The following is an 11,363-nucleotide window of genomic DNA, read 5'->3' on the forward strand; positions in this document are numbered from 1 at the left end:
AAATAATATACAAATACAAACGATACAAATAATACCCAACTTAACTAACTTAACGGAAAGTCAAAAAAGTTTTTTCATCTTCCAAATCTATATAAAGAGAAATGCGAGCAGAACGCCAATTCAGGGTTTCTTTTATACCATTCCACTGATCGTCGGTACGGAGATATGTGGCGGACAATTCCGGAACACAATCATCTTCATAAAACAAGACGTTCGTGTGTTCGAACGGAACATTTTCTTTCAAAAAGGTTAAAAGCTCCTCTAAACCAACGTCGCGAACGTCAATGTTTTTGAACGTAGCTTTTGAACAACGCGTATAATCGTAAAGTTTCATTTCATTACGAAATTCACTTCCGTAATACACTTCGATTGAGACAATCATCGGCGGAAGGGTCACCATTTTGAGTTTAGAAGTATGATAATGGAGTTTAAGTGGATATATGGTGTTAGATATGTGTTGATGAGTGTTGATGATGGTGTATAAGTAGGCAGAATACTCAGATCGATTTGTCGTCCCTAAAGACTTTTCTGGACGACATATCGTCCGGGAATAAAAACCGCGCGAAACTTTACACTTTATGGAGCCAATTTTTTCCAGGAAAGTCTGAACATAATTTATTATTATCTTTACAGACGACATGGGGTCGTCCGGGAAAATCCGGTCAACATTTCAGGAAAAGTGGACAAAAAAGCATAATTTTTTTTGCCCAGTAGTGGTTTTTCGCGGACGACATATGTCGTCCGAAAAAGTGTCGTCCGGAAAAATCGATTTTCTAGTAGTGTACGGAGTATATACTAATGGATTAACAACTTGTTACAGCGTATTAATACCAACAAAGATCATTACCCATATAGGAGTATATTTTATTCGGTTATCACTTACTTTACATAGTTCTCAATGATTGGTCATATAGACTTCGTCATATTAATCATTATTGAGTTAAACTACTTTAATGCCCTTATCACTTAAATTCTTATACAAGCAGCTACCATATCATACTAACAATTCTTTTTGTATTTTATATGTCCTATATATATGCTTGAAACTAAATATAGATACTTTCATCATATATAGTTATATCACTTCTTGCTCAATCTTGTGGCAGCCGCAAGATCCACGTACTAGTTATCATGGACGTCACTGTAGTATATATATTCCATCTATATCTAATGTTTATTTTGATTTATTAAACATATTTCTAATTTCCATGTTTTGTCACAAATTATCAGGAAAAAGATATGTCCATTGAAGGTAAGGTAGACTGGAAAGGAAGAGCTGCCACAAAGAATAAGCATGGTGGCATGCGAGTTGCGGTTCTCATATTAGGTACTTTGTTGTTATATATAGAAAGCTTATGTATTAAATAAAATAAAATTAATCACGGTTAATTTATGTTTCATTCGTGTTTAATTTGCAGCAACATACGCTTTCGAAAACATGGCAAACTTGGCACTGGCAGTGAACTTAGTGACATATTTCAATTCGGTAATGCATTATGACATATCAGAAGCAGCAAACCACTTAACCAACTTCATGGGTACAAATTATATTCTTTCCATCGTTATGGCCGTTCTTGCTGATGCCTACTTGGGCCGTTTTAGAACTGTTCTTGTTGCGGCGTTTGTGGAATGTGTGGTAAGTCTTCGTTTTCCTTTTTTGTTAAGTTCGTTATGACACAACCTGTGTAGAGACTTCTGTCTTCGCAGTACGAGATTATAAACCTTCTCGATCAAGTTATTGATAAACAAGGGCGGTTCTATTAAGGGTTAGCAGGGGTCGGCCGCTCTCTGAATTTTTTTTTTTTGTAGTGTATTTATTTGTTAAAGGTATACGTTCGTTAAAGTTCGACGTTTTGTCCTCGTTTTTATATTTTTTTCAAATTTTTAACGTGTTGAATTCGTCGAAAAAAATTTCTGAATCCGTCGTGATAACTATTCAACGATGGTGATTATATAGTGATTAATAACTTATGATTGTATAGTTGTTTACCCATAACTCAAAATCATAAACTTCAAATCATGATTCATATCATAAGTGGCGAAACTTGAAACTTTTCAAAGGGATTAAAAATCATATCATGTATTAAACATTTACTCCCTATAAAAATTACACTTTTTTTTAACAGCAGTACGGGATCACCAACTGCCCCCGCACCGCGATGTGCGAAAGGCACATTTGGGTGAAATTCAAGGGTAAATGGGCAAAATGCTACACCCCACGGGAGTCAAACTCCTGACTTCTCGTTAAGAGAGGAAGATCACTGCCACGTGAGCTACAACACAATGTTCGTATAAAAATTGCACTAATAACTCAAATATTTGAGGGGTCACCGTTAGTAGAAGATCCATTAAATTTTGGACACGGACAGAATGTAAAAAAGTTGAAAAATCTAACATGAATGCATAATAGTTGAAGATATCGAATTTTAACGTACGAGTACATTAAAAAATTTGGTCGTCAAGTACAGTTAATAAGTTAATATACAGTAAAGACTCCTCTAGCCATCGCCACCCCCTTTTGACTCCAAGTAACACAACTATTTTTTTATATAAACATGCTTTAAATAAATTGTATAATACAACACTTTAAAACATGTTCGGTTGTTTATATATAAAAAATAGTTGTATACATATAGCATTGCACACAAAGTTATCTTTTAATATTTGAATTACACTTAAAAGTTATGTTTTAATATTTGCAAATCGCGTTGCGAGAGCATTGGGGAGGAGGAGTTTTACTGCCTATTCTCTCACATTAGGCCGGATTTTCTCCTGGACAATAGTTTAGAACGAGTTATGAAACTGCGGGAGATCAACGCGTGAGTGATTTAGTTCCTCCGGATAATCTTGAACTGCTGTTAAAAAAAAAAAAAAAAAAACATATCATCCATGTCCAAGGGTAGCATAAGGGTAGCATGACTCATAACACGAAATTTACTCCTTGAAATATATCAAATTACTTCAAAAATATTTTCCTGACAGATTTGCTTTATCAAAGAGCTGATAAAAAAACAAAAATTTACCCCTCGTGCTAATATATTAGATTCGAACATCACAATATCTAAACACTTTTTCCGATTAAATGTTTTATTACAAATAATTAAATCGATCGATTATCGGTCTAGTTTCGAACTTGGTATCCTTTGCTAAGTTTAGAAATATATACCAGAAGAGGTTTCACTTTAAGTAAAAAAAAAAAAAAAACAAAGAAACAAAAGTAAGTCAAGAAGATCATACGCACAGTAGTCATATGGGACGGGCCTTTAGCTTTTATGATCTTGGTTTCCGATTAATGATTAAATTTTTTTTTATCTATTATCTATTTTAGGCACTTGGAATTTGGTTTCTAGTTAAGAGTATTGTTACACTAGCGTGAGTGGGCTGTTGTCGTAGGTTTGAGTGTTATTTAGTAGTTGTAATTATTTAGTAAATATATGATTGAGAGTGTTATTTAGTAGTGTTGTAATTATTTAGTTGTAATTATTTAGTAAATATATGATTGAAAATTGAGTAAAAAGAATAAGTTAAAAATAAAAAAAAATTAATTTCAGCTAATAAGAAACAAGCCCATGGCTTTCTGACTTTCTCCCATCTTGTCTTCCCACGCCCAAACCCCAGCACTGTAACCCAATATTTTAGTCGTGACTTTTACCAAATGGACAACCCACGACGTGGGTTATACGCCTTAACATGTTTTAATGATTAATTTGGGAGTGTTCGTATAAACATCTAGAACATGATTATTTGATAATCATGTTTTCAAAACATAAAAACCATTTTCTAGTATTATTTGGCAAGTTAAAAAAAAAAAATTTAATTAATTGCGATTTAAGAAAGTCAAAACGTGAAAATGTAAAAAGTAGGTCACCTCTGCAATAAAACGTGATTATTAAATTATTGTGTTTTACTTGATAAATTAACAAATAATTAGATTTACTAAACACTCAAGAGACTCATTATTTAATTATTGCGCTGTCAAACAGTACTATTAAATTCAAACACTATTAATTTATAATGCATTTTGATACGTTTTAATACAACTGACTATTTAGTTCTAGTTATCTTAAATGCATAATAATTTTTAAAAGGCTAACTCAAACTCCCTTTCATTAATTTATCTATTATCTATTGTAGGCACTTGGAATGCTCACATTCCAAGCTCACTATCCAAAGTATAAACCACCTGTTTGTAACGTCTTTCTTCCAACATCACACTGTGAAACCGTAAGCGGAGCAAATGCCGTTTTACTATTCTCTGCGATCTACTTGCTCGCTGCTGGTGGCGCGGGCATAAAAGCAGCATTGCCATCACATGGAGCTGATCAGTTTGACGAAAAAGACCCAAAAGAGTCCACACAAATGTCAACTTTTTTCAACGCCTTTTTACTAAGCATGGCTTTAGGAGCTTCAATTAGTCTTAGTGTCTTTGTGTGGGTTCAAGACAACAAAGGTTTCGACAAGGGATTTGGGCTTTCGTTGATCGTCATGTTCGTGGGTGCCTTCGTATTTATTTTGGGGTTACCGTACTATCGTATATATGTTGTGCATGGAAGCAGTGCCATTACAGATATTTTACAGGTATATGCAACTACACACCTTTTATGTGTTAGGTGAACCTGACAAACGGGTTGGGATGGGTCGAGACCTGAACGAGTTTTGGGTCGTAACGGGTCATGGGTCGAATGGGTCTGAACTTTTAGACGCGTCAAGCGGGTCTGGTCTAAATGAATTGGATTGGGTTGGGTCGAGACCCATTTCTCGAATTTTTTTGATACGCGTTTTAATATGCGGCTTCACGTTTTATTTCAGATTTGCGAAACCTGTTTCAGTTTTCAGTTTTGCGTTTCAATTTTCAAATCTGCGTTGAAAAATTTTTCGTATTCTCATTTCAGTATTCAATTTCGCGTTTAAGATTGAAATGTCATTTAGAAAAAAGTGTTCATGTTATTGTATATATAGTTCAAGCTTTATTTCTAACCACTTTTCGATTTTAGGTTTACGTTGCAGCCATTAGAAACCGAAACCTTCAACTTCCTAAGGACCCTTCCGAACTATATGAGAACCCCAAGGACAACGAAGCTGCACTTCATCAAGAATTTTTACCTCATAGAGATACTTACAGGTTAACTTTTGAATCTAAACTACTAGTTTCATTTTTCTAATTCTAATTTAACTACTTCTTGCCTGACTTATTGAGCGTACTTTTGGTATATATTTCGTACATAGATGGCTAGACAAAGCAGCAATCCGAACACAAAACACAGGATCTTTAAGTCCATGGAAACTTTGTACGGTTACACAAGTTGAAAATGCAAAGATAATACTATCAATGGTTCCAATCTTCTTTTGTAGCATTATCATGACACTTTGCTTAGCTCAACTCCAAACGTTTTCAGTTCAACAAGGTGTCACCATGGATATTAAGCTCACAAACTCATTCAACATGCCACCCGCATCGCTCCCAATTATTCCAGTAATATTCCTCCTGTTTCTGATACCAATTTACGACCAACTCATCGTACCTTTGATTCGTAAATTTACTGGTATCCCAACCGGAATAACTTATTTGCAAAGAGTAGGAGTAGGGCTTGTTCTCGCTTCAATATCAATGGCAATTGCGGGTGTAATGGAAGTAAAGCGTAAAAACGTTGCAAGAGACCATAACATGTTAGACGCGATCCCAGTGCTTCAACCGTTACCCATTAGTGTGTTCTGGTTATCGATTCAATATTTTGTTTTTGGTATAGCGGATATGTTTACGTTTGTGGGACTACTAGAGTTTTTCTATTCACAAGCACCGAAATCAATTAAGTCTATATCGTCTTGCTTTCTTTGGACCGCAATGGCGCTTGGCTATTTTACGAGTAGTATAATAGTGAATATTGTGAACCATGAGACGAAAGGGGTTACGAAAAGTGGGGGATGGTTAGCCGGAAATAATATAAACAGGAATCATTTGGAAAACTTTTACTGGCTACTTGCTGTGTTGTGTCTGATCAATTTCGTTATTTATGTGTTTTTTGCAAGGAGATATGAGTATAGGGCACAAAGTGTTGATGTTGATGATGAGTCTCGTGAAACATGTCAGTTGAAGACACTAAATTCTACAAGGGAGCTGGAATAAAAATCCTTTAATATCAAGGCTCTTATGTTTGAACTTCAATTTTATTTATATTTTCTTGGCTATATGTTTTACGGAGTAATCTCTTTTTTAAAATTAAATTATAATGTAATTAACTTAATATTCGTGTTTGTGAATGAGAAGTGGTGGTAAGTTGTATAATTTGGTTGGTAATAGACATCTTTTGTATGCACGAAGAGATAGACTATAATTATTATACGATTATTAAATTTTGGTCTATAAATTAGTATAAAGTTAGATAATAAAAACTCCATAGTCAAAACAACATCAATTCATATTATCATCAAATTAATAATTAATGTTCAATAACAAAAGCTACACATCAACATACATTTTAGATTAAAAGGTAAAAAAGATTGGAAAGTTAACCTAAATTTACCCCCAATTTTTTCTTTGATTCCTTTGATTTTCCATCATCGTAACCATACAATGATTTTACTGGCCAACTTCAACTCCTCGTCCGAAACCTGCAACTTCCAACCGACCTATCCTTTGTTGGTTCAGTGTGCACGTCATAACACAAATCTATACTACCGATTATGTACAAGCCTATGGGGTCACACACTTTAGCATTTAGACACCTTTCAATTATTATATATTGTTGATATATAATTATAACCTATAGTTAAAAAAATGGAATTTAATTAAATACGATTTAATTAAATATCAAATGCTCAATGACTATTTGATCACAATTTATTTGATAAATTTATAAAGTTAAAAGATAAGTTAAATATTACTCGGTATCTTTTAAACAACTCCACGATGACTTGCTCCCAAAAAGATTTGTCTTAAGATTTGGTTCAGATTATTCTTTATCTTTAAGAGATAAATAACTGGGCCTTATAAGTCAAAAGTTGGTTCACATGTTTTTATTTTTTGTTGAAAAGAAAATAAATAAAATATTATACTTCGTACATGAATTCATATATATATTATTTTCACCATTCAGTTGAAATTCTAACTCATGAAAAAGAAAAGAAAGAAAGGAGGTCAACTATTTTAATTCTGTGTGTTTGTGGTGAAAGGAGAAAAGGAATTTGTATCTTTAATTCTTTCTTCATTATATTTGAAGATCTAAAAGTTGTCTTTGCTTGTCAAATATAACTCGTCAGAATTATAGGGTCGAATTTGAGCATTCAACTTTGTTTAATTAATTAATCAAAGTGTTTGATTAATTATTACTTTGGGTTATATACGAACTAGCATCTGATTGGTGTCGCTCGACGTGCTGTGTGGATCAACCATAGAGATATTCATACACTTTAAATATATGTTTCAACCTAGAAGTGGACAATTGTTTCTACCACTTTTGCATCGCTTACTAAAGGTATATCTAAACTCCTCTTTGTGAATTTATTAGTTGACAATTATTAGTGGTGTAATTGGATCTTGTTGGGATCGTTAATCGTGTGAATGCTTTAACTTGAAAGTTTATTATAAATAATAAAAGATGTTTATTATTAAATAAAAATATGTTTATTTTCATGTTCCGCTGCGTTTATAAAATTTAAAAGTACACACGGTTTTCCATCAGTGGTATCCGAGCCGCTTTTACACCATCTTAATTGTCGCATGATTTTCTTTAGATTTAGCTTTGTGGTGAATTGGTAAAAGTTAAAACCTTTATGGTTTTGAAAGTCAACTTTGTTGACTTAACCTCATGACGCACAAATATGATTGAAAGAATATCACTATTTTAAATTGTAGATTTAATTATTATGGCTTGAATATTTATTATAATTGTTGATTGTTGTATTCCATGGTTATACACATGCATTGTAACCATGGACAAGCCATATATAGGTTTTAATAATGTAGTTATTAAAATTGTGATTGCATACATAGCTCATAATGCCCCGACCTATGTATGATTGTTGTGATTGTTGATTATGCAATATTATGTCTTGTTGATTATTTATTTTATTAGAAAGACCATTTTGAAGCCAAAGTAGTATTTTATTTATTTTTCAATTTCATAGTATTTATTTATGTTTATTCTAAATTGTAAAAGTATTAGATTAGTTGTATTCTTCAATTTTAAATAAATGTAATAAGATAAAGATTGAAGATATAGATGCAACGTGAAGTTTGACTTAGAAAATGGCGAACAGGTCAAGTTAACAACGATGACGTTTGTCAAGTTTTTCACTTGGTTATTGAATCAAGTGGGAGCTACGATATTACCCTTAGTTTGACCTCTTGATCCAATGTCGGCTCATGGGATCAAGCATAGGATTTTTGGACTAGGCTATGTGTGTGTGATGCATGGTTGTATTTTATTATATGCATTTATATTTAATTGTTGATTATAATATATGCTAAATGTTTTTGATAAAAACATCAAATAAAACCGGTAACGAGTTTTAAGATTAAAATTGATGATTTTAAAAAGTTAAACTCTAACGAGTTTAAAGTTAAATATTTTTTGAAACTCAAATAATATATATGGGCAACATCTTTTAGAACTGTTTTAAAACGATACACAATGTGTATTTGTTATTTTTATATATAAAATAAAATAACAAACGAGACGCATAAACACGATTGACATATATATAATTGGTTAAAATGTTTTTTAACAAAAGGTGTAACGAATCTTGTGTGCATGCATTATTCGTTAACACAAACATTTTTAAATTACCCGTCAAATTTAAGTCATGCCATCCAATGAGCTTGCAAACACTCCTCGTTATTTTTCTGATCTAGTGAGACTATGCTGAATTATAGCCACGAGGTGGATGTTTCGATCTAGTGAGACTAGCGTGAATTTTCACTGTTTCCAAATTGGACGACTTAATCGTATTCACGGTGAGACCTGAGTTCGAGGCAAGGATGAGACAAATATGCCAATAGATAATAATGGTTTCTTGGACTACAAATATCTCAAGGTCTCATAAAGATCTAAGAGTTGTACTTTTAATGCAATTGGTACCCGCTACCTACCAATATACTCCATAACTGCTAGCTGATCAACAGATGTGGCTATGGAACCTCTATGTAGATCTTAGACTTTGGTAAATTAATTTTTTTTTTTAAATATTATAAAAACTTGGGTAGTTAATTTATTAAAGCTTAATATCAAAAATACTAAATTGAATCTTATATCTGTTGTAGATTTCAAATAATGAACACGTAAACCAAAACACACATCCTTCTTTGTTGGAGAAGGATAAACTCAATGTTCAAACTTCCTAGACTGGCAATGCAACCTGAGAACTATTTCTCAAGCCTGAATGGAAGTTGAACAAAATTAAGAACCCCTATCCGATCCTCCTGTTTACGTAGCTCCTGCTGCTTAGCAAAATGCTTATCGGAAGTTGTTCGATGAGTAGGAGAAGTAGGATAAAAGGGTGAAAAAGAATAAGCCGAATAATTTGTGGAAGGAATGGCAAACCATTTGCCATGAATAATATTTCACCTTCCAAGAAAGAAAGCCCAACAAAAGACGCTGAATGTTTCCATTATGAAAAAGTTAGCTATTGGAGAAGGAAATTGTCCTATCTATCAAACTGAGCTGAGAAAAGGCAATGCTAGTTAAACTAGCATATCAGGTTCATATACAGTTATATACATTTTCTAGTTATTCCTGGAATTTTGATGCCGATTGTGATCCTCACATCTGTATCAATATGAAGGGAATGAGAAGAAGTAATAAACTGAAGAAAGGCACATTGGATTTGTGAGTAAGCAATGGGGATCAAGCTTCTGTTAAAGCTATTGGTACCTATGAGCTTACTTCTCCAAGTGGTCTTATTGTTTTGTTTGAACAATAACATTATGCTCTCAATACTGCAAGCAACATATTTTGAATGATGCTAGTTTTGAACTTGCATTTACACACTTTGATATTTCAGTTTCTAAGGATAATATATTTATCTTAATGCCTATCCACGTGATGGTATTTTTGAAATTGATATGCATTGTGTAATTTCAAATGAGAATTTTGTGTATACCTGTACTGCCAAACGATTCAAGCAATACTTGAATAAGACCTATCTATGACATTGTCGTCTTGGTCATGTAAACAAACAACGCATTACAAAACTCCAATCTCATGGATTTTGTAATCAACTGACTCTGAGTCATTTAATGTATGCAATTCATGTTTATATGGAAAGATGACAAAGGCTTCTTTCTTCGATTTAGGTGAAAGAGCTAAAGATCTTTTAGGACTAATATATACTGTTGTATGTAGCCCTTTTAAGAACAATGTATAGATTTAGTTAATTTTACTTCATTACATTAACTGATGGTTACAGTAAATATAGTTATATTTACTTGCTGAAATATAAAAATGAAGCTTTTGAAACATTCAAAAGTCTTTCAAAATGAAGTAGATAATCAGCTTGAAAAGACCATTAAAGCACTTTACTCTGATGGAGGAAGTGAGTATTTGAGTCAAGAGTTTTTGGACCATTTAAAGAATTGTGGGATTGTCTCATAATTCACTCAACCTTACACACCACTTCACAATGGTATGTCTGGGCGAGAAAATCAAACTTTACTTGATACGGTTCGATCTATGATAAGTCTGACTGCTCTACCAATGTCTTTTTAGGATATACATTAGAGTCTGCTGCAGGCATACTCAATATGATTCCAACCATGAAGGTAGAAAATACACCATGTGAACTATGGCATGGAAAGAGTCCCAAGTTGTCTTATTTAAAAGTCTAGGGTTATGAAGCGTATGTGAAGCATAACACTTCAAATAAATTAGAACCTAGAATAATCAAATGTTACTTTGTGAGATACCCAAAGGAAACAATGGGTTATTACTTTTACTACCAAGCTGAAGACAACGTGTTTTCTGCTCGGTCTACTGAATTCTTAGAAAGAGATCTTCTCTTACAAGAAGTCAGTGGGAGTAAAGTAGACCTTGAAGAAATTCAAGAACCACAAAGTAACATACTGATGTTATGCGAGGTGTATACGAAATATTATTATTTTTACTACGAAATACTATGAAATATTACACAAGTTTTATTTATTTATTTATGGAATATACCTAAACCTTGCTACAACACTTATAGGCAGTATACCTAATCGAAGAGTAGTGTAGTTTTTAGTAAGTCCACTTCGTTCTACAGTGAGCTGGCTAAGTTTAACGCTATATTTTAAAAACTATATTTGTATAAAATATATATAATTATATATAGTAATATTATAATTATTATAAAAAGGGGGTTTTACCATTTAATGACCGGTTTGTCAATTT

General features: G+C 32.9%; 1 protein-coding gene across 1 annotated transcript; it reads left to right on the forward strand.

Moving 5' to 3' along the window:
* The first annotated feature begins 1,237 nt into the window (after nt 1-1,237).
* On the forward strand, nt 1,238-6,193 carry LOC139871305 (protein NRT1/ PTR FAMILY 4.6-like). The gene is made up of 5 exons (XM_071859035.1): nt 1,238-1,327; nt 1,419-1,636; nt 4,135-4,578; nt 4,995-5,122; nt 5,227-6,193. Exons 1-5 carry the CDS (start codon nt 1,240-1,242, stop codon nt 6,122-6,124), a joined length of 1,776 nt encoding a protein of 591 aa, XP_071715136.1. The 5' UTR covers nt 1,238-1,239; the 3' UTR covers nt 6,125-6,193.
* Nucleotides 6,194-11,363: the final 5,170 nt, after the last annotated feature.

The sequence above is a fragment of the Rutidosis leptorrhynchoides genome, chromosome 1 (assembly GCF_046630445.1).
Source record: "Rutidosis leptorrhynchoides isolate AG116_Rl617_1_P2 chromosome 1, CSIRO_AGI_Rlap_v1, whole genome shotgun sequence".
Classification (NCBI taxonomy): domain Eukaryota; kingdom Viridiplantae; phylum Streptophyta; class Magnoliopsida; order Asterales; family Asteraceae; genus Rutidosis; species Rutidosis leptorrhynchoides.

Excerpts from the sequence above, each read along its gene's own strand:
- LOC139871305 (XM_071859035.1), top strand. The coding sequence starts at position 1,240 with ATGTCCATTGAAGGTAAGGTAGACTGGAAAGGAAGAGCTGCCACAAAG. Across the intron at positions 1,637-4,134 it reads CGGCGTTTGTGGAATGTGTG|GCACTTGGAATGCTCACATT; the intron begins GTAAGTCTTCGT and ends TATCTATTGTAG. Across the intron at positions 5,123-5,226 it reads CCTCATAGAGATACTTACAG|ATGGCTAGACAAAGCAGCAA; the intron begins GTTAACTTTTGA and ends TTTCGTACATAG.